This window comes from Camarhynchus parvulus, unplaced genomic scaffold (assembly GCF_901933205.1).
Source record: "Camarhynchus parvulus unplaced genomic scaffold, STF_HiC, whole genome shotgun sequence".
Classification (NCBI taxonomy): domain Eukaryota; kingdom Metazoa; phylum Chordata; class Aves; order Passeriformes; family Thraupidae; genus Camarhynchus; species Camarhynchus parvulus.
Window position 1 is genome coordinate 39,106 of NW_022147781.1, and position 24,186 is coordinate 63,291.

General features: G+C 52.6%; 1 protein-coding gene across 2 annotated transcripts; it reads left to right on the plus strand.

Annotated features, from left to right (window-relative positions):
- The first annotated feature begins 4,411 nt into the window (after window positions 1-4,411).
- TLCD3B (TLC domain containing 3B) lies at window positions 4,412-23,820 on the plus strand. 2 transcript variants are annotated; one of them, XM_030969619.1, is made up of 5 exons: window positions 4,412-4,613; window positions 8,574-8,660; window positions 9,578-9,794; window positions 14,518-14,613; window positions 23,515-23,820. In XM_030969619.1, the coding sequence occupies exons 2-5, from the start codon at window positions 8,599-8,601 to the stop codon at window positions 23,785-23,787; spliced, it is 648 nt and encodes a 215-aa protein (XP_030825479.1). In that variant the 5' UTR covers window positions 4,412-4,613; window positions 8,574-8,598; the 3' UTR covers window positions 23,788-23,820. The 2 variants fall into 2 exon arrangements, with proteins under 2 accessions (XP_030825479.1, XP_030825478.1); XM_030969618.1 differs by having other exon boundaries at window positions 4,492-4,613; window positions 9,578-9,746.
- The last annotated feature ends 366 nt before the right edge of the window (window positions 23,821-24,186 follow it).

Sequence of the window (24,186 nt, forward strand, 5' to 3'; positions counted from 1 at the left end):
GATATTTCAGAATATTTTAGGGTATTTCAGGATATTTTAGGATATTTAAGGATATTAGATATTTAGGATTCAGTTAGGATATTAGATCAAGGATATAATGATTTTAGGATATTTTATAGATATTCAGAAATTTAGGTTGATATTTTAACAGGTATTTTTAGGATATTTCGGATATTTTTAGGATATTTTAGGATAAGATTGGATTTTTTGGATATTTCAGGATATTTGCAGGATATTTCAATTTTTAGATATGATTTTTCGGATTTTTAGGATATTTCGGATATTTCAGGATATTAGGAATTAAGGATATTTTTAGGATATTTGGATATTTCGGTTTTTAGAATCAGGATTTTCCGGTTTTAGGATATTTCAGGATATTTCGGATATTTTAGGGATTTTGGATATTTCTAGATTTAGGATATTTTTGGATATTTTTGGATATTTCAGGATATTTCAGGATATTTCAGGATATTTGGATTTTGGATATTTTAGGATATTTCAGGATATTTTAGGATATTTTAGGATATTTCAGGATATTTCAGGATATTTGGCTTTTTGGATATTTTAGGATATTTTAGGATTTTTCGGATATTTGGTATTTCGGGATATTTGAGGATATTTGGATGTATTGGGATATTTTCAGGATTTCCCCGCCCCGCTTCATGGGCCCCGTTGGTCCTCACTCACCCTGCGCTGTCCGGGGGCTCCGGGGGCTCCGGGGGCTCCCCCCCCTTTTATGGGCCCGGGCCCCTCCCCTCCCCTCCCTCCCCCCGTGACCTTCTCGGGTCCCCCTTTGGCCTTGGGAGCCCGAAATAGCCCCGCCCCTCCCCACCCACCCCCAAGCGCCCTGGAGGGGAGGAGAAAGCCGCCCCCCCCCCCCCCCCAATTTTGGGGTTTTCCTTTCAACTTTTGGGGTTTTTCCATCGGGGTTTTATTTTTGGGGGGTTTCCCTCGATTTTGGGGACCCCCTCCTCCCCAATTCCCCAATTTTTGGGGCCCCTCCCCATTTTTGGTGGCCCCTCCCCAAATTTTTAGCCCCCCACCCCTTCGTTTTGGGGTTTACCCCAATTCCTAGGGACCCCCCACCCCCAAATTCCCCAATTTTGGGCCCCTCCCCCCCAAATTTTTAGGGACCCCCCACCCCCAAATTCTCCAAAGTTTTTAGAGACCCCCCCCTTTTCCCCTCCCCCCAATTTTTCCCATCCAATTAAAACCCCAAATTCCCCAAATTTTTAGGGACCCCCCCACCCCAAATCCCCCAATTTGGGCCCCCTCCCCTCCATTTTAGGACGACCCCCCCACCCCAAATTCCCAATTTTTAGGGACCCCCCCCAAATTCCCTTTTGACCCCTCCCCAATTTTGGGCCCCCCCCTTGGACCACCCCACCCCAAATTCCCCAAATTTTGGGGAACTCTAACCCCCAAATTCCCCAATTTGGCCCCTACCCAATTTCCTATTAGACCCCCCAACCCCCCAAAGGGCCTCCCATCATTTAGTGACCCCCCCCCGCCCCAAATTTTAGGGACCCCCCACACCCCAAATTCCCCATTTTTGGGCCCCTCCCTCCCCCGATTTTGGGGGATGGCCCCTCAATTTTGGGGTCCCCCCTTACACCCCCACCCCCTTTCCACTTTGGGTGTGAAGCGCCTCGCCCCCCCCCTGTTCCCCCTCCCTCATTCGGGACCCATCCCACAAATATCGGGACCCCAAGTTGGCCCCCGCCCTCTACCCCGGACCCCCAATTTGGCCCCCCCCCTTCTTTGGACCCTCTAATTTGGCGGCCCCCCTTTTTGGAACCCCAATTTTGGCCCCTCCCCTTTTTGGAACCCCAAATTTGGCCCCCCCCCCCTTGTGGGGGACCATGAGGGGCGTGGCCTCGGTGGCGAGAGGGCGGAGCACTCCTCCCCTTTCCTTTACATCATCATTAAAATCATTAATATTCACAAGCCAGCCCACGTAACCAAAAAGAGCCCCCCAAACATACTCGTAGTAGGACGTTAATCTCATTGTATTCTTACACCTGATTTGATCGGTATTATGCTAATTACGACCTCGTAGCCACGCCCAGTCTTAATACAAATATTCAACAAACCCGCGCCGTCGCCAGCAACCCCAAGCCCCCCCTACTGGCGGCGGCCTCTCCCGCCGCCCACACTTTCACCTCAAACCCCCCCCACCCTCTCTTCCCCACACCCAGCTCCGCCCACATTGCCCCCCCAGGCCCCCGCCCTCTCCTCTCAACCAACCCAGCGCTGCTCCACACCACCCCACTCTACCCGCGACGCCTTTCTATTGGCTGCCGGCCTCGGCTAATCATGCGCGCGCGCGGCCTTCCCCCTGTTTGCCGCGAGGGGGCCCGCCTCTATAAATGGACACCGGGCAAATTTATGCAAATTAGCGGCGCCAGCGCCTCGCTGAATATTCGCCGCTGAGGCGCTGAGGCGGGAGGAGGCCGGGAGACCCGCCCGGTGTGGGTGAGGGGTGCATAAAGAGTTGAGGCGGTATGGGAGGTGCAAATGGAGGGGAAGGGGGGGAGGTGAGTGATATGGGCGGGGCGTCAGGTTGGCTCCCGCCTTTTATTGACAAGAATACGTAACATTTAACCACGCCCAAAGCCACTCACAGACAAGGCCGCGCCAGCAGCTGGCCTCGCGGCCACGGCGGCCGTTATTGAGGCCACGCCCCTTCTTCATTTTGACAAACCCGCCCCCGCTATGAGACACCACGCCCCTACCATTTTCAAGCCCCCCCCCCCTCCGCCACGAATCACGCCCACTCAGCCTCAACGTCCATATCTGACGCCTCCCCAACCCCCCCCTCCACTTACTCCTTAGGCCACCATAACCCTTCCCCTTACCACACCCCAAACCAACAAACCCCAGCCCCCCCCCACTTATTCCATCTTATACGGCGGCCCACCACCGCTGACCCCCCCCTTTGGCGCCACGCTTCCTTGCCACACCCCCAAACCTACAAGCCGCCCTCCACAAAACCCCACAAAAACCCGCAAGCCCCTGGCCCCCCACAAGCCCCACCCCTGCTCACCCTGACCCTTCCCTTTGCCACACCCCAAAACCCTACAAACCCACCCTCCACAAACCCCACCTACTCATTCGCTTTCCGCCCTCCTCCCCGGGGCTGTCGGCCCCTACCACGCCCCTTTTGTCCTCATCTCCTTAGCCACGCCGCTAACCCCTTATATACCCCGCCCCTCCCAAGCCCCCGCCCGCCCCCTCCCCCCCCCCGCCCCTTCCTCCCGCAGGCTCCGCCCCCCTCCGGCCATGCCCCTACCCTCCCCCCTCCACCCACCCCCCTCTCCCCCATGCATTCCCGTTATCCTTCCCTTGTCCGCTTAGCCACACCCCAACCTTTCTCCCTTTCCACACCCCCAAACCAACCAAACCCCCACCCACACACCATCCCCCCCCCCCCCCAAACCCACAAACCCCCCCCCTCCATCATCCCTTCTCCTTCCCCTTCTCCCTCCGCCACGCCCCCCAAGCGCCCAAGCCCCCCCCCCCCACCCACCCCGCACCCTCCATACACGTTTTCCGCCTCACCTAGCCTTGGCCCCCCCCCCAGCCCCCACCCCCAACCGCCCCCCCCATTCACTCACTGCGCCCGCCTTGTGCGTTCCCTAAACCCCCAAACCCCGCCCTTCCCAGCCCCCCCCTCCCCCCCCCCCCCCCCCCCCCCGCGTCCCTCCGGTGTCCCTTGTCCCTATCCCCTTGGCCACGCCCGTAAATCCCCCTAAGCCCCGCCCCTCCTTTAATTCCACGGTGTCACTTTGCACGCCTCCCCCCGCACCCCCTAAACCCTGCCACCTTCACCCCCCCCCCCCCCCCCCCCCCCCCCCCCCCCCCCCCCCCCCCCCCCCCCCCCCGACCACGCCCAGAACCCCTAAGCCCCCCCCTCCCTAATCCCGTTATCCTTCCCGGTGTCACCTTGGCCACGCCCCCTTTGTCCCCATCCCCTTGGCAACGCCCCTAAACCGCTAAGCCACGCCCCAAGCCACGCCCCATCCCTTCCGTGTGTCCCCATGGCCACGCCCCTAAGCCGCCCCAGTAATTCCCGTTATCCCCTTGGCCACGCCCCTAAATCCCCCTAAGCCCCGCCCCCATTCATTCCCGCTGTCTCCTCGTCCCCTCCCCCTTTGGCCACGCCCCTAAACCCCCAAACCCCGCCCGCCCCCAGCCCCGCCCCCAGCCCCGCTGTCCCTGCGGCGCCCGTGGCCCCGCCCCCTCCGGCCATGCCCGCTGTCGCCGCTGTCCCCGCGCTGTCCCCTCCGTGCCCCGCGCTGTCCCCGCGCTGTCCCCGCGCTGTCCCCGCGCTGTCCCCTCGCTGTCCCCAGCCCGCCCATCCCCCCCTGACGCCCCGCCCATCCCCCGGCAGGCCCCGCCCGCCCGGCCATGCCCGGCGCCGCGGTGTCGCCGCCGCTGTCGCCGCCGGTGTCGGTGTCGCCGCTGTCGCCGGTGTCGCCGCCGGGGCTGGCGGCGGGGCTGCTCTGCGTGCCGGGGCTCGTCTTCTTCCCGGGGCTCTTCGTGCTGGCGCGCCGCGGCCTGGCCGCCATCGCCGGCTGTCCCCAGAGCCGCGCCACCGTGCTGGCCGCCAGGTGACACCGGGGACAACGGGGGGACAGTGGGGACAATGGGGATGGGGACACCGTGCTGGCCGCCAGGTGACACCGGGGACAACGGGGACAATGGGGACAGTGGGGACAATGGGGACACGGTGCTGGCCGCCAGGTGACACCGGGGACAACGGGGGGACAATGGGGACAATGGGGACAATGGGGACAGGGACACCGTGCTGGCCGCCAGGTGACACCGAAAGCGGGGACAGCGGGGGGACAATGGGGACAATGGGGATGGGGACACGGTGCTGGCCGCCAGGTGACACCCGGGGACAGCGGGCGGGGGCGGGCGCGGGCGGTGGGGGACAGATGGGGACAATGGGGATGGGGACACCGTGCTGGCCGCCAGGTGACACCGGGAGGGACAGGGGGACAGGACAGGGGACTGAAATGGGGAAGGGATGGGGACAGGGATGGGGACAGGGACAGGGGAGGGACAGGGGAAGGGACAGGGATGGGGACAGGGGATGGGACAGGGATGGGGGGACAGGGATGGGGACAGGGGATGGGGACAGGGAGGACAGGGGATGGGGGGCCGGGCCAGGGAAGGGACAAGGAGGGACAGGGGAGGGGAAGGGGATGGGGACAAGGGCCAAGGCTGGAGGTGGGCCAGGGCAGGGACAGGGGAGGGACACGGCAGGGACAGGGGATGGGACAGGGCAGGAGGCAGACGGGAGGGGGACAGGGGAGCGGGGGGGGGGGGGGGGGGGGGGGGGCGGGGGGGGCTTGGGGCGGGGACAGGGGACATGGAGGGGACAGGGGGATGGGGACAGGGAGGGGACTTGGGGATGGAAGGGGGACACGGCAGGGGACAGGGGCTCAGGGAGGACCACAGGCCAGGGAGGGGACAGGGGCAGGAGGGGGGGGGACAAGGGACAGGGATGGGACAAGGCTGGAGGTGGCACGAGGGTGGGGTGACAGAGGGGGGCCAGGTGGATGGGACAGGGATGGGGACAGGAGGGACAGGGCAGGGACGGAGGGATGGGGACAGGAGGGGACAGGAGGGGGACAGGGGAGGGGCCAGGGATGGGGACATGGGATGGGACAGGGGGGGACAGGGGAGGGACAGGGATGGGGACAGGAGGGGACAGGGCCACATCCAGGCCGGCGGTGGCCCAGGCCAGAGGGGGGATCAGGGACAGGGACAGGGACAGGGACAGGGACAGGGACAGGGACAGGGACAGGGCCAGGCCGGGGGGGTTGGGGACACTCCAGGGGGGGTTGGGGACAATCCGGGCTTGGTGACAATCCAGAGAGGATCAGGGACAGGACAGGGACACTCCGGGGGGGTTGGTGACACTCGGGGGGGGGGGGCGCTCGGTGGCGGTCCGGGGGTTGGTGGCGCTTGGTGGCGGTCGGGGGTGGGGACGCTCGGTGACGCTCAGCGTTGGTGTTTGGCAATCCGGGGGCCGGGCCCGGGCCCGGGGGTTGGTGACAGTTGGTGACAATCCGGGGGGGGGTTGGTGACACTCGGTGACACTCCGGGGGGCGGGGGGGGCCCGGCGGGCGCGGGCCCGGGGGGCCCGGGGGGGGGCCCGGGGGGCCCGGCGGGGCCCGGGGCGGGGGTTGGTGACAATCCGGGGGGTTGGTGACACTCGGTGACACTCGGGGGCAGGGCAGGATTGCGGTGGCTGGGGACAGCAGGGGACACGGGGACGGCTAGGGACGTCAGCCGCCCAGCGCCCGCGTGCCACCCGCGTGTCACCCACGTGTCACCCGCGTGTCACCCGCGTGTCACCCAAGTGTCACCCAAGTGTCACCTGTGTGTCACCTGCGTGTCACCCGAGTGTCACCTGTGTGTCACCTGCGTGTCACCCGCGTGTCACCCGAGTGTCACCCGCGTGTCACCCGAGTGTCACCCGAGTGTCACCAACGTGTCACCTGTGTGTCACCTGCGTGTCACCCGCGTGTCACCTGTGTGTCACCCGAGTGTCACCTGAGTGTCACCCGAGTGTCACCAACGTGTCACCAATGTGTCACCCGCGTGTCACCCGAGTGTCACCCGAGTGTCACCTGCGTGTCACCAACGTGTCACCCACGTGTCACCTGTGTGTCATTAGTGTCACCCGAGTGTCACCCGTGTCACCTGTGTGTCATCAGTGTCACCCGAGTGTCACCCGCGTGTCACCAATGTGTCACCCATGTGTCACCCGAGTGTCACCCGCGTGCCACCTGTGTGTCATCAGTGTCACCTGCGTGTCACCCGAGTGTCACCAACGTGTCACCAATGTGTCACCTGCGTGTCACCCGCGTGTCACCTGCGTGTCACCCGCGTGTCACCCGCGTGTCACCTGTGTGTCATCAGTGTCACCCGCGTGTCACCCGCGTGTCACCCGAGTGTCACCTGTGTGTCACCCGAGTGTCACCTGCATGTCACCAATGTGTCACCCGCGTGTCACCCGAGTGTCACCTGCGTGTCACCCGAGTGTCACCAATGTGTCACCCACGTGTCACCCGAGTGTCACCAACATGTCACCCGCGTGTCACCTGCGTGTCACCCGAGTGTCACCCGAGTGTCACCCGAGTGTCACCTGCGTGTCACCAATGTGTCACCCACGTGTCACCAACATGTCACCAACGTGTCACCCGAGTGTCACCAACGTGTCACCAATGTGTCACCCGCGTGTCACCCGAGTGTCACCCGAGTCTCACCTGCGTGTCACCTGTCACCTGTGTGTCATTAGTGTCACCTGAGTGTCACCTGAGTGTCACCCGCGTGTCACCTGAGTGTCACCCGAGTGTCACCTGTGTGTCATCAGTGTCACCCGAGTGTCACCCGAGTGTCACCCGAGTGTCACCTGTGTGTCATCAGTGTCACCCGAGTGTCACCAATGTGTCACCCGAGTGTCACCCGAGTGTCACCCGCGTGTCACCTGTGTGTCACCTGCGTGTCATCAGTGTCACCTGTGTGTCATTAGTGTCACACCCGTGTCACACCTGTGTCACACCTGTCACACCTGTCACACCTGTGTCACACCCGTGTCACACCCATGTCACACCCATGTCACACCCATGTCACACCTGTGTCACACCTGTGTCACACCCGTGTCACACCTGTGTCACACCTGTCACACCTGTCTCACCTGTGTCACACCTGTGTCACACCTGTGTCACACCCGTGTCTCACCCGTGTCACACCTGTGTCACACCTGTCTCACCTGTGTCACACCTGTGTCACACCCGTGTCACACCTGTGTCACACCCATGTCTCACCTGTCACACCAATGTCACACCCGTGTCACACCTGTGTCACACCTGTGTCACACCTGTCTCACCTGTGTCACACCTGTGTCACACCCGTGTCTGTGTCACACCTGTGTCACACCTGTCACACCCGTGTCACACCCATGTCTCACCTGTCACACCCATGTCACACCCGTGTCACACCTGTCACACCCATGTCTCACCTGTCACACCTGTGTCACACCCGTGTCACACCTGTGTCACACCTGTGTCACACCTGTCACGCCCGTGTCTCACCTGTCACACCTGTGTCACACCTGTGTCACACCTGTGTCACACCCGTGTCACACCTGTGTCACACCTGTGTCACACCTGTGTCACACCCGTGTCACACCCGTGTCACACCTGTGTCACACCCGTGTCACACCCGTGTCTCACCCGTGTCACACCCGTGTCTCACCCGTGTCACACCCGTGTCACACCTGTGTCTCACCTGTGTCACACCTGTGTCACACCTGTGTCACACCTGTGTCACACCCGTGTCTCACCTGTCACACCCGTGTCACACCCGTGTCACACCCGTGTCTCACCCGTGTCACACCCGTGTCACACCTGTGTCACACCTGTGTCTCACCCGTGTCACACCCGTGTCACACCTGTGTCACACCCGTGTCACACCTGTGTCACACCCGTGTCACACCTGTCACACCTGTGTCACACCCGTGTCACACCTGTGTCTCACCTGTCCCACCCCAGGTTGGTCTCCTCCGTTCAGGCCGTCATGGCCTCCACGGCCGGGTTCATCATCTCCAGCTCCTGCCAGAACAACGTCATCGATGACAGGTGAGGGACACCTGGGACACACCTGGGACACACCTGGGCACACCTGGGCACACCTGGGCACACCTGGGCACACCTGGGATACACCTGGGTTACACCTGGGTTACACCTGGGTTACATTGGGTGACATTTGGGCACACCTGGGCACACCTGGGATACATTAGGTGACATTTGGGCACACCTGGGCACACCTGGGAGTTCCCTGGGCACACCTGTGCCCACCTGGGGCACACCTGGGCACACCTGGGAGTACCTGGGACATACGTGGGCACACCTGGGGCACACCTGAGCACACCTGGGACACACCTGGGATACATTTGGGCACACCTGGGCACACCTGTGACTAAACCAAACACTCCTGGGCACACCTGGGGGTACCTGAGACACACCTGGGCACACCTGGGAGAGACCCGGGGGTACCTGGGATACACCTGGGCACACCTGGGGCTACTTGGGCACACCTGGGGGTACCTGAGACACATCTTGGGCACACCTGGGCACACCTGGGCACACCTGGGACACACCTGGGATACACCTGGGTACACCTGGGATACATTTGGGCACACCTGAGCTCACCTGGGCATACCTGGGTTACACCTGGGATACATCTGGGCACACCTGAGACAGGTCTTGGGCACACCTGGAGACACCTGGGGACACCTGGGATACATTTGGGCACACCTGGGAGTATCTGGGACACACCTGGGCATACATGGGGCACACCTGGGCACACCTGGGCACACCTGGGCACACCTGGGCACACCTGGGTTACACCTGGGGTAAAACCAAAATACTCCGGTGCCCACCTGGGGCTACCTGGGCACACCTGGGGTACCTGAGACACATCTTGGGCACATCTTGGGCACACCTGGGCACACCTGGGGGTACCTGTGTCTCACGTGTGTCACCTGTCCCCACAGGCACTGGCTGGCGTGGGCGTACCCGCCGCTGGCGGTGCCCTACTTCGTGTACGACGTGTACGCCATGTACCTGTGCCACCTGTGCCGCGCCCAGGTCAAAGGTCATGCCCCCGGCGCCCCGGCCCCGCCCCGCGCCGCCGCCGCCTTCCTGCGCCAGGAGCTGCTGATGGTGCTGCACCACCTGGCCATGGTGCTGGTCTGCTTCCCCGTGGCCACCGTGAGTGGCACAGCCGGGCACACCTGGGCACACCTGGGCACACCTGGGCACACCCGGGCACAGCCTGGGAGGGGAAAAATGGGGAAAAATCGGTGAAAATTGGAGAAAATTGGGGGATTTGGGCACAACTGGGCACAGCTGAGATACACCTGGGCACACCTGGGCACACCCGGGCACACCTGGGCACAGCTGGGCACAGCTTGGGGGGGAAAATGGGGGAAAAATGGTGAAAATTGGGAGAAAATCGGTGAAAATTGGGGGTTTTAGGGACACCTGGGCACGGCTGAGATACACCTGGGCACACCTGGGCACACCTGGGCACAGCTGGGCACACCTGGGCACAGCTGGGAATGGCAAAAGGGGGAAAAAACGGCGAAAATTGGGAGAAAATCGGTGAAAATTGGGGGTTTTAGGGACACCTGGGCACGGCTGAGATACACCTGGGCACACCTGGGCACACCTGGGAGGGGAAAAATGGGGAAAAAACGGCGAAAATTGGGAGAAAATCGGTGAAAATTGAAGAAAATTGGGGGGTTTGGGCACAGCTGGGCACACCTGGGCACATCTGGGCACAGCTGGGCATGGCTGAGATACACCTGGGCACAGCTGGGCACACCTGGGAATGGAAAATGGGGAAAAAATGGCGAAAATTGGGAGAAAATCGGTGAAAATTGGGGGATGTGGGCACACCTGGGCACACCTGGGCACGGTTAAATACACCTGGGCACACCTGGGCTACAGCTGGGCACAGCTGGGAGGGGAAAAATGGTGAAAAATCGGTGAAAATTGGGAGAAAACCGGTGAAAATTGGGGGTTTTAGGGACACCTGGGCACAGCTGGGCACAGCTGGGAATAGAGAAATGGGAAAAAACGGCGAAAATTGGGAGAAAATCGGTGAAAATTGGGGGATTTGGGCGCAGCTGGGCACACCTGGGCACAGCTGGGGGCACCTGGGATACACCTGGGAATGGAAAAATGGGGGGAAAATGGAGAAAATTGGGAGAAAATTGGTGAAAATTGGGCAAAAAACAGTGCAATTTGGGGGTTTGGGCACAGCTGGGAGGGGTAATGGGGAAAAATTGGGGGGAAATCGGGGAAAATTGGGGGAAAATTGGGGGGTTTGGCCACAGCTGGGCACACCTGGGGGCACCTGGGGGCACCTGGGCACAGCTGGGAATGGAAAAATGGGGGGAAAATGGCGAAAATTGGGGGGAAATCGGGGAAAATTGGAGAAAATTGGGGGGTTTGGGCACAGCTGGGATACACCTGGGCACAGCTGGGCACGGTTAAATACACCTGGGCACACCTGGGCACACCTGGGATACACCTGGGATACACCTGGGCACACCTGGGCACAGCTTGGGGGGAAAAATGGGGGAAAAGGGGAGAGAAAATTGGGTTAAAATCGGTGAAAAGCGGAGAAAATTGGGGGATTTGGGCACACCTGGGCACAGCTGGGCACGGCTGGGCACAGCTGGGAGGGGAAAAATGGGGAAAAATCGGTGAAAATTGGAGAAAATTGGGGGATTTGGGCACAACTGGGCACGGCTGAGATACACCTGGGGACACCTGGGCACACCTGGGCACACCTGGGCACAGCTGGGCACAGCTGGGAGGGGATAAACAAAAAAAACCCCGTGAAATTTGGGTGGAAAATGGGGATTTTGGGGTTACCCGGGCACACCTGGGCACACCTGGGATACACCTGGGCACACCTGGGCACACCTGGGCACAGCTTGGGGGGGGAAAATGGGGAAAAAACGGTGAAAATTGGGAGAAAATCGGTGAAAATTGGGGGTTTTAGGGACACATGGGCACGGCTGAGATACACCTGGGCACACCTGGGCACACCTGGGCACACCCGGGCGCACCTGGGCACAGCTGGGCACACCTGGGAGGGGATAAACAAAAAAAACCCCGTGAAATTTGGGTGAAAAATGGGGATTTTGGGGTTACCCGGGTACACCTGGGATACACCTTGGGGAGAAAAATGGGGAAAAACCGGCGAAAATTGGGAGAAAATCGGTGAAAATTGGGAGAAGAACGGTGAAAATTGGGAGTTTTAGGGACACCTGGGCACAGCTGGGCACAGCTGGGAGGGGAAAAATGGGGAAAAAACGTCGAAAATTGGGAGAAAACCGGTGAAAATCTAAATTGGGGGGTTTGGGCACAGCTGGGCGTAGCTGGGCACAGCTGGGATACACCTTGGGGGGAAAAATGGCAAAAAATGGCGAAAATTGGGAGAAAGTCGGTGAAAAATGGGGGTTTGGGCACAGCTGGGCACAGCTGGGCACAGCTTGCGGGGGAAAAATGGGGAAAATTGGGGGGAAATCGGTGAAAAATGGGGGTTTGGGCACAGCTGGGCACAACTGGGCACAGCTGGGATACACCTGGGCACACCTGGGAGGGGAAAAACAATGAAAATTGGGAGAAGAATGGTGAAAATTGGGGTTTTAGGGACACCTGGGGACACCCGGGCACACCTGGGCACGGCTTGGGGGGAAAAATGGGGAAATGGAGAAATTTGGGAGAAAAACGGTGAAAATGGGGGCTTTGGGCACAGCTGGGCACACCTGGGCACGGTTAAATACACCTGGGCATGGCTGGGAATGGAAAAATGGGGAAGAAATGGTGAAAATTGGGAGAAAATCGGTGAAAATTGGGCAAAAAACAGTGCAATTTGGGGGTTTGGGCACAGCTGGGAGGGGTAATGGGGAAAAATTGGGGGGAAATCGGGGAAAATTGGGGGAAAATTGGGGGGTTTGGCCACAGCTGGGCACAGCTGGGGGCACAGCTGGGGGCACCTGGGCACAGCTGGGAATGGAAAAATGGGGGGAAAAGCGGCGAAAATTGGGGGGAAATCGGTGAAAATTGGAGAAAATCGGGGGGTTTGGGCACAGCTGGGCACAGCTGGGAGGGGAAAATGGGGAAAAAACGGCGAAAATTGGGAGAAAATCGGTGAAAATTGGGGGTTTTAGGGACACATGGGCACGGCTGAGATACACCTGGGCACACCTGGGCACACCTGGGCACAGCTTGGGGGGGAAAAATGGGGGAAAAGGGGAGAGAAAATTGGGTTAAAATCGGTGAAAAGCGGAGAAAATTGGGGGATTTGGGCACACCTGGGCACAGCTGGGCACACCTGGGCACAGCTGGGAATGGAAAAAGGGGGGGAAAATGGCGAAAATTGGGAGAAAATCGGTGAAAATTGGGGGCTTTGGGCACACCTGGGCGCACAGCTGGGATACACCTGGGCACAGCTGGGCACAGCTAGGGGGGAAAAATGGGGAAAAATCGGTGAAAATTGGGGAAAATTGGGGGGTTTGGGCACAGCTGGGCACAGCTGGGCACACCTGGGCACAGCTGGGCACACCTGGGAATGGAAAATGGGGAAAAAATGGCGAAAATTGGGAGAAAATTGGTGAATATTGGGGGATGTGGGCACACCTGGGCACACCTGGGCACGGTTAAATACACCTGGGCACAGCTGGGCTACAGCTGGGCACAGCTGGGAGGGGAAAAATGGTGAAAAATCGGTGAAAATTGGGAGAAAACCGGTGAAAATTGGGGGTTTTAGGGACACCTGGGCACAGCTGGGCACAGCTGGGAATAGAGAAATGGGAAAAAATGGCGAAAATTGGGAGAAAATCGGTGAAAATTGGGGGATTTGGGCAGCTGGGCACACCTGGGCACAGCTGGGGGCACCTGGGATACACCTGGGAATGGAAAAATGGGGGGAAAATGGAGAAAATTGGGAGAAAATTGGTGAAAATTGGGCAAAAAACAGTGCAATTTGGGGGTTTGGGCACAGCTGGGAGGGGTAATGGGGAAAAATTGGGGGGAAATCGGTGAAAATTGGGGGGAAATTGAGGGGTTTGGCCACAGCTGGGCACAGCTGGGGGCACCTGGGGGCACCTGGGCACAGCTGGGAATGGAAAAATGGGGGGAAAATGGCGAAAATTGGGGGGAAATCGGGGAAAATTGGAGAAAATTGGGGGGTTTGGGCACAGCTGGGCACAGCTGGGGGGGGAAAATGGGGGGAAATGGTGAAAATTGGGGGGAAATCGGTGAAAATTGGGGGAAATCGGGGAAAACTGGGGCCTTTGGGGACACCTGGGGACACTCTGGGACACTCAGGGGCTTGGGGACACTTTGGGGACACCTGGGTGACATTCACAGGGGTTGGGGACACTCTGGGGGTCGGGGACACCTTGGTGACACTGGGGACACTTTGGGGGATTGGGGACACTCTGGGGACCCTGGGGACACTCTGGGGGGTTTGGGGACACTTTGGGGACCCTGAGTGACATTTGGAGGGGTTGGGGACACTCAGGGGGTTGGGGACACTTTGGGGACACCTGGGGACACTTTGGGGTGTCGGGGACACCTTGGGGACACCTGGTGACACTTTGGGGACCCTGAGTGACATTTGGGGGGCGTTGGGGACACCTTGGGACACTCCGGGTGGTTTGGGGACATTTTTGGGGTGTTGGGGACACCTTGGGGACATTGGGTGACCTTTGGGGACACGGGGGTTTGGGGGGGTTGGGGACCCTGGGGACACTTTGGGGACATCGGGTGACATTTGCGGGGTTGGGGACACCTTGGGGACATTTTTGGGGTGTTGGGGACCCTTTGGTGACACTCTGGGGGGGGTTGGGGACACCTTGGGGACATTTTTGGGGCCCTTTGGTGACGCCGCGTGTGCCCCGTGTGTCCCCAGCTGTGGCGCCAGGGCAAGGGCGATTTCTTCCTGGGCTGTCTGCTGATGGCCGAGCTGAGCACGCCCTTCGTGTGCCTGGGCAAGGTCCTCATCCTGGTGAGAGGTGGCCCCGAGTGTCCCCAAAGTGTCACCCGTGTCCCCAAACCCAAAAAACCCCGAAAAAATCCCGTTAAAAATGGCCCAAAAATGGATAAATCCCATAAAAATCCCATAAAATCCACCACCAAACCCCCTTCGTGTGCCTGGGCAAGGTCCTCATCCTGGTGAGAGGTGGCCCCAAAGTGTCCCCAAAGTGTCACCCGTGTCCCCAAACCCAAAAAACCCCGAAAAAATCCCACTAAAAATGGCCCCAAAATGGATAAATCCCGTAAAAATCCCATAAAATCCCATAAAATCCGCCCCAAAATCCACCTGGGCCAGGTCCTCATCCTGGTGAGAGATGGCCCCAAATGGCCCCAAATGGCCCCAATGCCCCAAACCTGAAACCCAAAACCCCCAAAAACCCAAAAACAGAGGCCCCAAAATGGAAAATCCATCCACCCATAAAACCCAAAAACCCAAAAATCCCCCAAACCTGGGCCAGCTCCTCGTCCTGCTGAGATGTCCCCAAAGTGTCCCCAATGTCCCCAAATCCCAAAATCCCAAAAAAACTCCAAAAAATCCCATAAAAATGGAAAAATCCCATAAAAATCCCATAAAAATCCCATAAAATCCACCCAAAAATCCGCCCCAAAATCCACCTGGGCCAGCTCCTTGTCCTGGTGACAGGTGGCCCCAAATGTCCCCAAATGTCCCCAAATGTCCCCAAACCCAAAAATCAACAAAATCCCCAAAAAATCCCATAAAAAATGACCCAGAAGTGACCAAAAATGGGAAAATCCCATAAAAATCCCATAAAAATCCCAAAAACTCCACCTCAAACCTGGGCCAGCTCCTCGTCTTGGTGAGAGATGTCTCCAAATGTCCCCAAATGTCCCCAAATCCTGAAATCCCAAAAAAATCCCAAAAAACCCCAAAAAAACCCCAAAAATCCCATAAAAAATGGAAGAATCCCATTAAAATCCCGTAAAATCCACCCCAAAATCCGCCCCAAAATCCACCTGGGCCAGCTCCTCGTCCTGGTGACAGGTGGCCCCAAATGTCCCCAAATGGCCCCAAATGTCCCCAAATGGCCCCAAATCCAAAAATCCCAAAAAAATCCCATTAAAAATGACCCAGAAATGACCCAAAATGGGAAAATCCCATAAAAATCCCATAAAAATCCCATAAAAATCCCATAAAATCTTCTCCAAACCTGGGCCAGCTCCTCGTCTTGGAGAGATGTCCCCAAAGTGTCCCCAATGTCCCCAAATCCAAAAATCCCAAAAAACTCCAAAAAACCCAAAAAATCCCGTAAAAAATGGAAAAATCCCATAAACATCCCATTAAAAATCCCATAAAATCCACCCCAAAATCCACCCAAAAATCCACCTGGGTCAGCTCCTCGTCCTGGTGACAGGTGGCCCCAAATGGCCCCAAATGTCCCCAAATGTCCCCAAATGGCCCCAAATGTCCCCAAATGTCCCCAAATCCCGAAATCCTAAAAAAATCCCACAACAAATAACCCAGAAATGACCCAAAAATGGAAAAATCCCATAAAAATTCCATAAAAATCCCATAAAATCTTCTCCAAACCTGGGCCGGCTCCTCGTCCTGCTGAGATGTCCCCAAAGTGTCCCCAATGTCCCCAAATCCAAAAATCCCAAAAAAACTCCAAAAAACCCCAAAAATCCCGTAAAAAAATGGAAAAATCCCATAAAAATCCCATAAAAATCCCATAAAATCCACCCCCAAAATCCACCCAAAAATCCACCTGGGTCAGCTCCTTGTCCTGGTGAGAGATGGCCCCAAATGTCCCCAAATGTCCCCAAATGTCCCCAAATCCTGAAATCCCAAAAAATCCCCAAAAAAATCCCACTAAAAATGACCCAGAAATGGCCCAAAATGGGAAAATCCCATAAAAATCCCATAAAAATCCCATAAAATCCACTCCAAACCTGGGCAAGGTCCTCGTCCTGCTGAGATGTCCCCAAAGTGTCCCCAATGTCCCCAAACCCTGAAATCCCAAAAAACTCCAAAAAATCCCATAAAAATGGAAAAATCCCATAAACATCCCATTAAAAATCCCATAAAATCCGCCCCCAAAATCCACCTTGGTCAGCTCCTTGGCCTGCTGAGAGATGGCCCCAAATGGCCCCAAATGGCCCCAAATCCTGAAATCCCAAAAAAATCCCACAACAAATGACCCAGAAATGACCAAAAATGGGAAAATCCCATAAAAATTCCATAAAAATCCCATTTAAAAATCCCCCAAAATAAAAAAATTCCCCCCAAAGTTCCCCAAAACCCCCAAAATCCAAAAAATCCCTCAAATCCCCCAAAATAAAAAAATCCCCCAAAATGTCCCAAAATATTTTTTAAAATTCACAAAAAATCCAAAAATTTTCCCAAAATCCCCACAAATTCCCCAAAATCAATTTTAATAAATCCAAAAAAATCCCCCAAAATTCCACAAAATTCCCCAAAAATTTCTCAAAAATTCCTCCAAAAATTTAAAAAAATCCCACCGCCCCCAAATCCCCAAAAATAAAAAAATTCCCAAAAAATTCACCCAAAAAATCGGAAAAAAATCCCAAAATTTCCCCAAAAATCCCCAAAAGTGTCACAAAAATTTCATCCAAAAATTTCCCCTAATTCCCGAAAAATTTCCGAAAAATTCCCCCAAAATTCAGGAAAAATTTCCCCCCAAAATCCCCACAAATGCCCCCAAAATAAATTTTAAAAAATCCCAAAAAATCCCCCCAAAATTCCACAAAATTCCCCCAAAAAATTCTCAAAAATTCCCCCAAAATTTAAAAAAATCCCACTGCCCCAAAATCCCCAAAAATAAAAAAAATTCCCCAAAAATTCACCCAAAAAAGTCTGAAAAAAATCCCAAAATTTCCCCAAAATTCCCCCCAAAAGGTCACAAAAAAATCATCCAAAAATTTCCCAAAATTTCCCCAAAATTCCTGAAAACTTTCCCCCCAAAATCCCCACAAATGCCCCAAAATAATTTTTTTAAAATCCCAAAAAATCCCCCAAAAATTCCACAAAATCCCAAAAATTTCTCAAAAATTCCCCCAAAATTTAAGAAAATCCAACCTCCCCAAAATCCCCAAAAATAAAAAAATTCCCCAAAAATTCACCCAAAAAATCGGAAAAAAAACAAAAATTCCCCCAAAATTCCCCCAAAATGTCACAAAAATTTCATCCAAAATTTTCCCAAAATTCCCCAAAAATTCCCGAAAAATTCCCCAAAAATTCAGGAAAAATTTCCCCCCAAAATCCCCACAAATCCCCCAAAAATCAAATTTTTTAAAAATCCCAAAAAATCCCCCCAAAATTCCACAAAATCCCAAAAAAAATTTCTCAAAAATTCCCCCAAAATTTAAAAAAATCCAACCGCCCCAAAATTTCCCCCAAAAATAAAAAAATTCCCAAAAAATTCACCCAAAAAATCGGAAAAAAATCCCCAAAATTCCACAAAAATTTCATCCAAAAATTTCCCAAAATTCCCGAAAAATTCCCGAAAAATTCCCGAACAATTCCCCCAAAATTCAGGAAAAATTTCCCCCCAAAAATCCCCACAAGTGCCCCAAAAGAAATTTTGAAAAAATCCCAAAAAATCCCCCAAAATTCCACAAAATCCCAAAAAAAATTTCTCAAAAATTCCCCCAAAATTTAAAAAAATCCCACTGCCCCAAAATCCCCAAAAATAAAAAAATTCCCCAAAAATTCCCCAAAAAATCAGAAAAAAATCCCAAAATTTCCCCAAAATTCCCCCCAAAATGTCACAAAAATTTCATCCAAAAATTTCCCAAAATTCCCCAAAAATTCCCCCAAAATTCAGGAAAACTTTCCCCCCAAAATCCCCACAAATTCCCCCAAAATCAATTTTGAAAAAATCCCAAAAAATCCCCCAAAATTCCACAAATTCCCAAAAAATTTCTCAAAAATTCCCCAAAATTTAAGAAAATCCAACCGCCCCAAAATCCCCAAAAATAAAAAAATTCCCCAAAAATTCACCCAAAAAATCAGAAAAAAATCCCCAAATTTCCCCCAAAATTCCCCCAAAATGTCACAAAAATTTCATCCAAAATTTTCCCAAAATTCCCCAAAAATTCCCGAAAAATTCGAAAAATTCCCCCAAAATTCAGGAAAAATTTCCCCCAAAATCCCCACAAATGCCCCCAAAATCAATTTTTAAAAATCCCAAAAAATCCCCCAAAATTCCACAAATTCCCAAAAAAAATTTCTCAAAAATTCCCCCAAAATTAAAAAAAATCCCACCTCCCCAAAATCCCCAAAAATAAAAAAATTCCCCAAAAAATTCACCCAAAAAATCGGAAAAAATCCCCAAATTTCCCCAAAAATTCCCCAAAATGCCACAAAAATTTCATCCAAAAATTCCCGAAAAATTCCCGAAAAATTCCCGAAAAATTCCCCCAAAATTCAGGAAAAATTTCCCCCAAAATCCCCACAAGTGCCCCAAAAGAAATTTTTTAAAAATCCCAAAAAATCCCCCCAAAATTCCCCAAAAATTCTCAAAAATTCCCCCAAAAATTTAAGAAAATCCAACCCCCCCCAAAATCCCCAAAAAAAAAAAATTCCCAAAAAAATTCACCCAAAAAATCGGAAAAAATCCCAAAATTTCCCCAAAAATTCCCCCAAAATGTCACAAAAATTTCATCCAAAAATTTCCCAAAATTTCCCAAAATTCCCAAAAATTCCCCAAATTCAGGAAAAATTTCCCCCAAAATCCCCACAAATCCCCCAAAAGAAATTTTGAAAAAATCCCAAAAAAATCCCCCAAAATTCCACAAAATTCCCCCAAAAAATTCTCAAAAATTCCCCCAAAAATTTAAGAAAATCCAACTGCCCCAAAATCCCCAAAAATAAAGAAATTCCCCAAAAAATTCACCCAAAAAATCAAAAAAAATCCCAAAATTTCCCCAAAAATTCCCCCAAAATGTCACAAAAATTTCATCCAAAAATTTCCCAAAATTCCCCAAAATTCCCCAAAAATTCCCAAAAAATTCCCCCAAAATTCAGGAAAAATTTCCCCCAAAATCCCCACAAATCCCCCAAAATCAATTTTAAAAAATCCCAAAAAATCCCCCCAAAAATTCCCAAAAAAAATTCTCAAAAATTCCCCCAAAAATTAAAAAAATCCAACCGCCCCCAAAATCCCCAAAAATAAAAAAATTCCCCAAAAAATTCACCCAAAAAATCAGAAAAAAATCCCAAAATTTCCCCAAAAATCCCCCAAAATGTCACAAAAATTTCATCCAACCCAAAATTTCCCCAAAATTCCCGAAAAATCCCCCCAAAATTCGGAAAAATTTCCCCACAAAATCCCCACAAATCCCCCAAAATCAAATTTTTAAAAATCCCAAAAATCCCCCAAAAATTCCACAAATTCCCAAAAAAATTTCTCAAAAATTCCCCCAAAATTTAAGAAAATCCAACCGCCCCAAAATCCCCAAAAATAAAAAAATTCCCCAAAAAATTCCCCCAAAAAATCGGAAAAAAATCCCCAAAATTTCCCCCAAAATTCCCCAAAATGTCACAAAAATTTCATCCAAAAATTTCCCAAAATTCCCCAAAATTCCCGAAAAATTCCCAAAAAATTTCCCCAAAATTCAGGAAAATTTTCCCCCAAAATCCCCACAAGTGCCCCAAAATCAATTTTGAAAAATCCCAAAAAATCCCCCAAAAATTCCACAAAATTCCCCCAAAAATTCTCAAAAATTCCCCCAAAATTTAAAAAAATCCAACCGCCCCAAAATCCCCAAAAATAAAAAATTCCCCAAAAATTCACCCAAAAAGAAAAAAATCCCCAAAATTTCCCCCAAAATTTCCCCAAAATGTCACAAAAATTTCATCCAAAAATTTCCCAAAATTCCCCCAAAATCCCCAAAAAATTTCCCCCAAAATTCAGGAAAAATTTCCCCACAAAATCCCCAAAATGTCCCAAAATCAATTTAAAAATTCCCAAAAAATCCCCAAAAATCCCCCGAAAAAATCTCAAAACTCAAAAAAATCCAACCGCCCCAAAATCCCCAAAAATAAAAAAATTCCCCAAAAATTCACCCAAAAAATCGGAAAAAATCCCAAAAATTTCCCCAAAATTCCCCCCAAAATGTCACAAAAATTTCATCCAAAAATTTCCCCAAAAATTCCCCAAAAATTCCCGAAAAATTCCCCCAAAATTCCCGAAAAATTCCCCCAAAAACCCCCCAAATCCCCAAAATCCCAAAATTTTAAAACAAAAATCCCCAAAAATCCCCAAAAATTCCCCAAAATTAAAAAAAAAATCCAACCCCCCAAAATCCCCAAAAATAAAAAATTCCCAAAAATTCACAAAACCAAAAATGGGAAAAAATCCCAAAATTTCCCCAAAAATCCCCAAAATGTCACAAAAATTTCATCCAAAAATTTCCCCAAAAATTCCCGAAAAATTTCCCCCAAAATCCCCACAAATTCCCCAAAATCAATTTTTAAAAATCCCAAAAAATCCCCCCAAAATTCCACAAAATTCCCCAAAAATTTTCTCAAAAATTCCCCCAAAAATTTAAGAAAACCCAACCGCCCCAAAATCCCCAAAAATAAAAAAATTCCCCAAAAATTCACCCAAAAAATCGGAAAAAAATCCCCAAATTTCCCCCAAAAATTCCCCAAAATTTCACAAAAAAAAAATTCACAAAAATTCCCAAAAATTCCCCAAAAATTCCCCAAAAAATTTCCCCCCAAAATCCCCACAAATCCCCCAAAAAAATTTTTTAAAAATCCCAAAAACCCCAAAATTCCCCCAAAAATTCTCAAAAATTCCTCCAAAAATTTAAGAAAATCCAACCGCCCCAAAATCCCCAAAAATAAAAAAATTCCCAAAAAATTCACCCAAAAAATCGGAAAAAATCCCAAATTTTCCCAAAAAATTCCCCAAAATGTCACAAAAATTTCATCCAAAAATTTCCCAAAATTTCCCAAAAATTCCCAAAAAATTCCCCCAAATTCAGGAAAAATTTCCCCCCAAAATCCCCACAAGTGCCCCAAAAAGAAATTTTGAAAAAAAAAAAAACCCCAAAAAATCCCCAAAAAAATTTCTCAAAAATTCCCAAAATTAAAAAAAAACCTCCCCAAAATCCCCAAAAATAAAAAATTCCCAAAAATTCCCCCAAAAATCAGCCCAAAATTTCCCCAAAAATCCCCAAAATTTTGAAAAATTTCCCAAAAATTCCCCCAAATAAAAATTCCCCAAAACCCCAAAATTCCCCAAAAATTTTCAAAAATCCCCCCAAAATTCCACAAAATTCCCCAAAAAAACAAAATTCCCCAAATTTAAAAATCCAACCCCCAAAATCCCCAAAAATAAAAAAATTCCCAAAAAATTCACCCAAAAAATCGGAAAAAAATCCCCAAAATTTCCCCCAAAAATTCCCCCAAAATGTCACAAAAATTTCATCCAAAAATTTCCCAAAATTCCCCAAAAATTCCCAAAAAATTCCCCAAAATTCAGGAAAAATTTCCCCCCAAAATCCCCACAAGTGCCCCAAAATAATTTTTTTAAATCCAAAAAAATCCCCCAAAAATTCCACAAAATCCCAAAAATTTCTCAAAAAATTCCCCCAAAATTTAAGAAAATCCAACCGCCCCAAAATCCCCAAAAATAAAAAAATTCCCCCCAAAATCGGGAAAAAAAACAGAAAAAAATTCCCCAAAATTTCCCCCAAAATTCCGTCAAAAATTTCCCCAAATTCCCCCAGAACTCCCAACCAAATCCCCTCCAAATCCCCACATTTACAGAAATCTCCCCAAATTCCCCAAATCCCAATGAGATCCCCCCAAACCCCTCCGGGTCCTCTCCAGGAGCTCCCAATTCTTCTCCTCAAACCCCCCTGAGATGTGGCCACCACAAGTTCCTCCCCTTCTCCTCACCCCAGAGGAACTTTTGAGCTCTCCATGGATTTGTGACACCCCAGAGACCCCAGAACCACATTGGGATCACTTCCAGAAGGTCCCACATTGGCCCTATCAGCTCCTCCAAACCCCCTGAGATGTGGCCACCACAAATTCCTTCTGTTCCTCTCACCCCACAAGAACATTTGAGGTTTCCATGGGTTCCTCACCCCCCAGAGACCCCAGAACCACATCTGGACCTGTTCCCCTCAAACCGTTTGAGGGGACCCGTTGTTCCCCTCAAACCCCCCTGAGATGTGGCCACCACAAATTCCTCCCCTTCTCCTCATCCCCCGACAACTTTTGAGGTCTCCCCTTGTCCCCCAACCCCTGCAGACCCCAGAACCACATCGGGATCCCATTTCCCACCCCTCAGTTGTCTTCTCCAAACCCCCCTGAGATGTGACCATCACAAATTCCTCCTGTTGTCCTCACCCCACAAGAACTTTTGAGGTCTCCATGGATTTGTGACACCCTAGAGACCCCAGAACCGCATCTGGATCTGTTCCACAGTGTCCCCATTGTTCTCCTCAAACCCCACTGAGATGTGACCACAATGAATTCCTCCCCTTCTCCTCACCCCACAAGAACTTTTGAGGTTTCCATGGGTTCCTCACCCCCCAGAGACCCCAGAACCACATCTGGACCTGTTCCAGAGTGTCCCCATTGTTCTCCTCAAACCCCCCTGAGATGTGGCCACCACAGATTCCTCCTCTTCCCCTCACCCCAGAAGAACCATTCTGGTGCCCCCTTATCCCCCAACCCCTGGAGACCTCAGAACCACATCCAGATCTGCTCTCCCACCCCTCCATTGGTTTCTCCAAACCCCCCTGAGATGTGACCACCACAAATTCCTCCCCTTCCCCTCACCCCAGAAGAACCATTCTGGTGCCCCCTTACCCCCAACCCCCCGGAGACCCCACCCCACCTCACCGCGTCCGTCTGTCCGTCCCGCAGTTCCGCCGGCAGCACACGGCTCTGCACAAGCTCAACGCGGTGGCCCTGCTGCTGACCTTCCTGGGCTGCCGCGTGCTGCTCTTCCCGTACCTCTACTGGCGCTACGGGCGCCACCGGGGGCTGTCCCTGCTGCGCGTGCCCGCCGCGCTGCCCCCGGCCTACAACGCCGCCGCCGCCGCCCTGGCCGCGCCCCAGCTCTACTGGTTCGGCCTCATCTGCCGCGGCACCTGGCGCCTCTTCCGGCCCGCGGGGAGCCAGCCCCGGCCACCATGAGGGGACAATCCCGGGGACAACCTCGGGGGGACCTCGGGGACAATCCTGGGGACAATCCCGGGGACAATCCCGGGGAGGAGATGGGGGGAAAAGGGGGAGGGGCGGGAGGAGCCTGGAGTGATGGGGGAGGGGATGGGGTGGAGCTGGAGGGGTCCTGGTGGCTTTGGGACATCTGTGGGACATCCATGGGACATCCTGAGAGGTCCTGGTGGCTTTGGGGCGTCGGTGGCACATCCTGGGACATCCATGGGACATCCTGGGGCAGCTCTGGGACATCCATGGGACACCCCGAGGGGGCCTGGTGGCTTTGGGGCGTCGGTGGGACATCCTGGGACATCCATGGGACACTCTGGGTTGTCCTGAGGGGTCCTGGGGTGGCTTTGGGACACCCTGAGGTGA

Coding starts and splice junctions, on each gene's coding strand:
- TLCD3B (XM_030969619.1), top strand. CDS start 8,599: ATGGCCTCCACGGCCGGGTTCATCATCTCCAGCTCCTGCCAGAACAAC. Junction 8,661..9,577: donor AACAACGTCATCGATGACAG/GTGAGGGACACC, acceptor CTGTCCCCACAG/GCACTGGCTGGCGTGGGCGT. Junction 14,614..23,514: donor TGGGCAAGGTCCTCATCCTG/GTGAGAGGTGGC, acceptor TCCGTCCCGCAG/TTCCGCCGGCAGCACACGGC.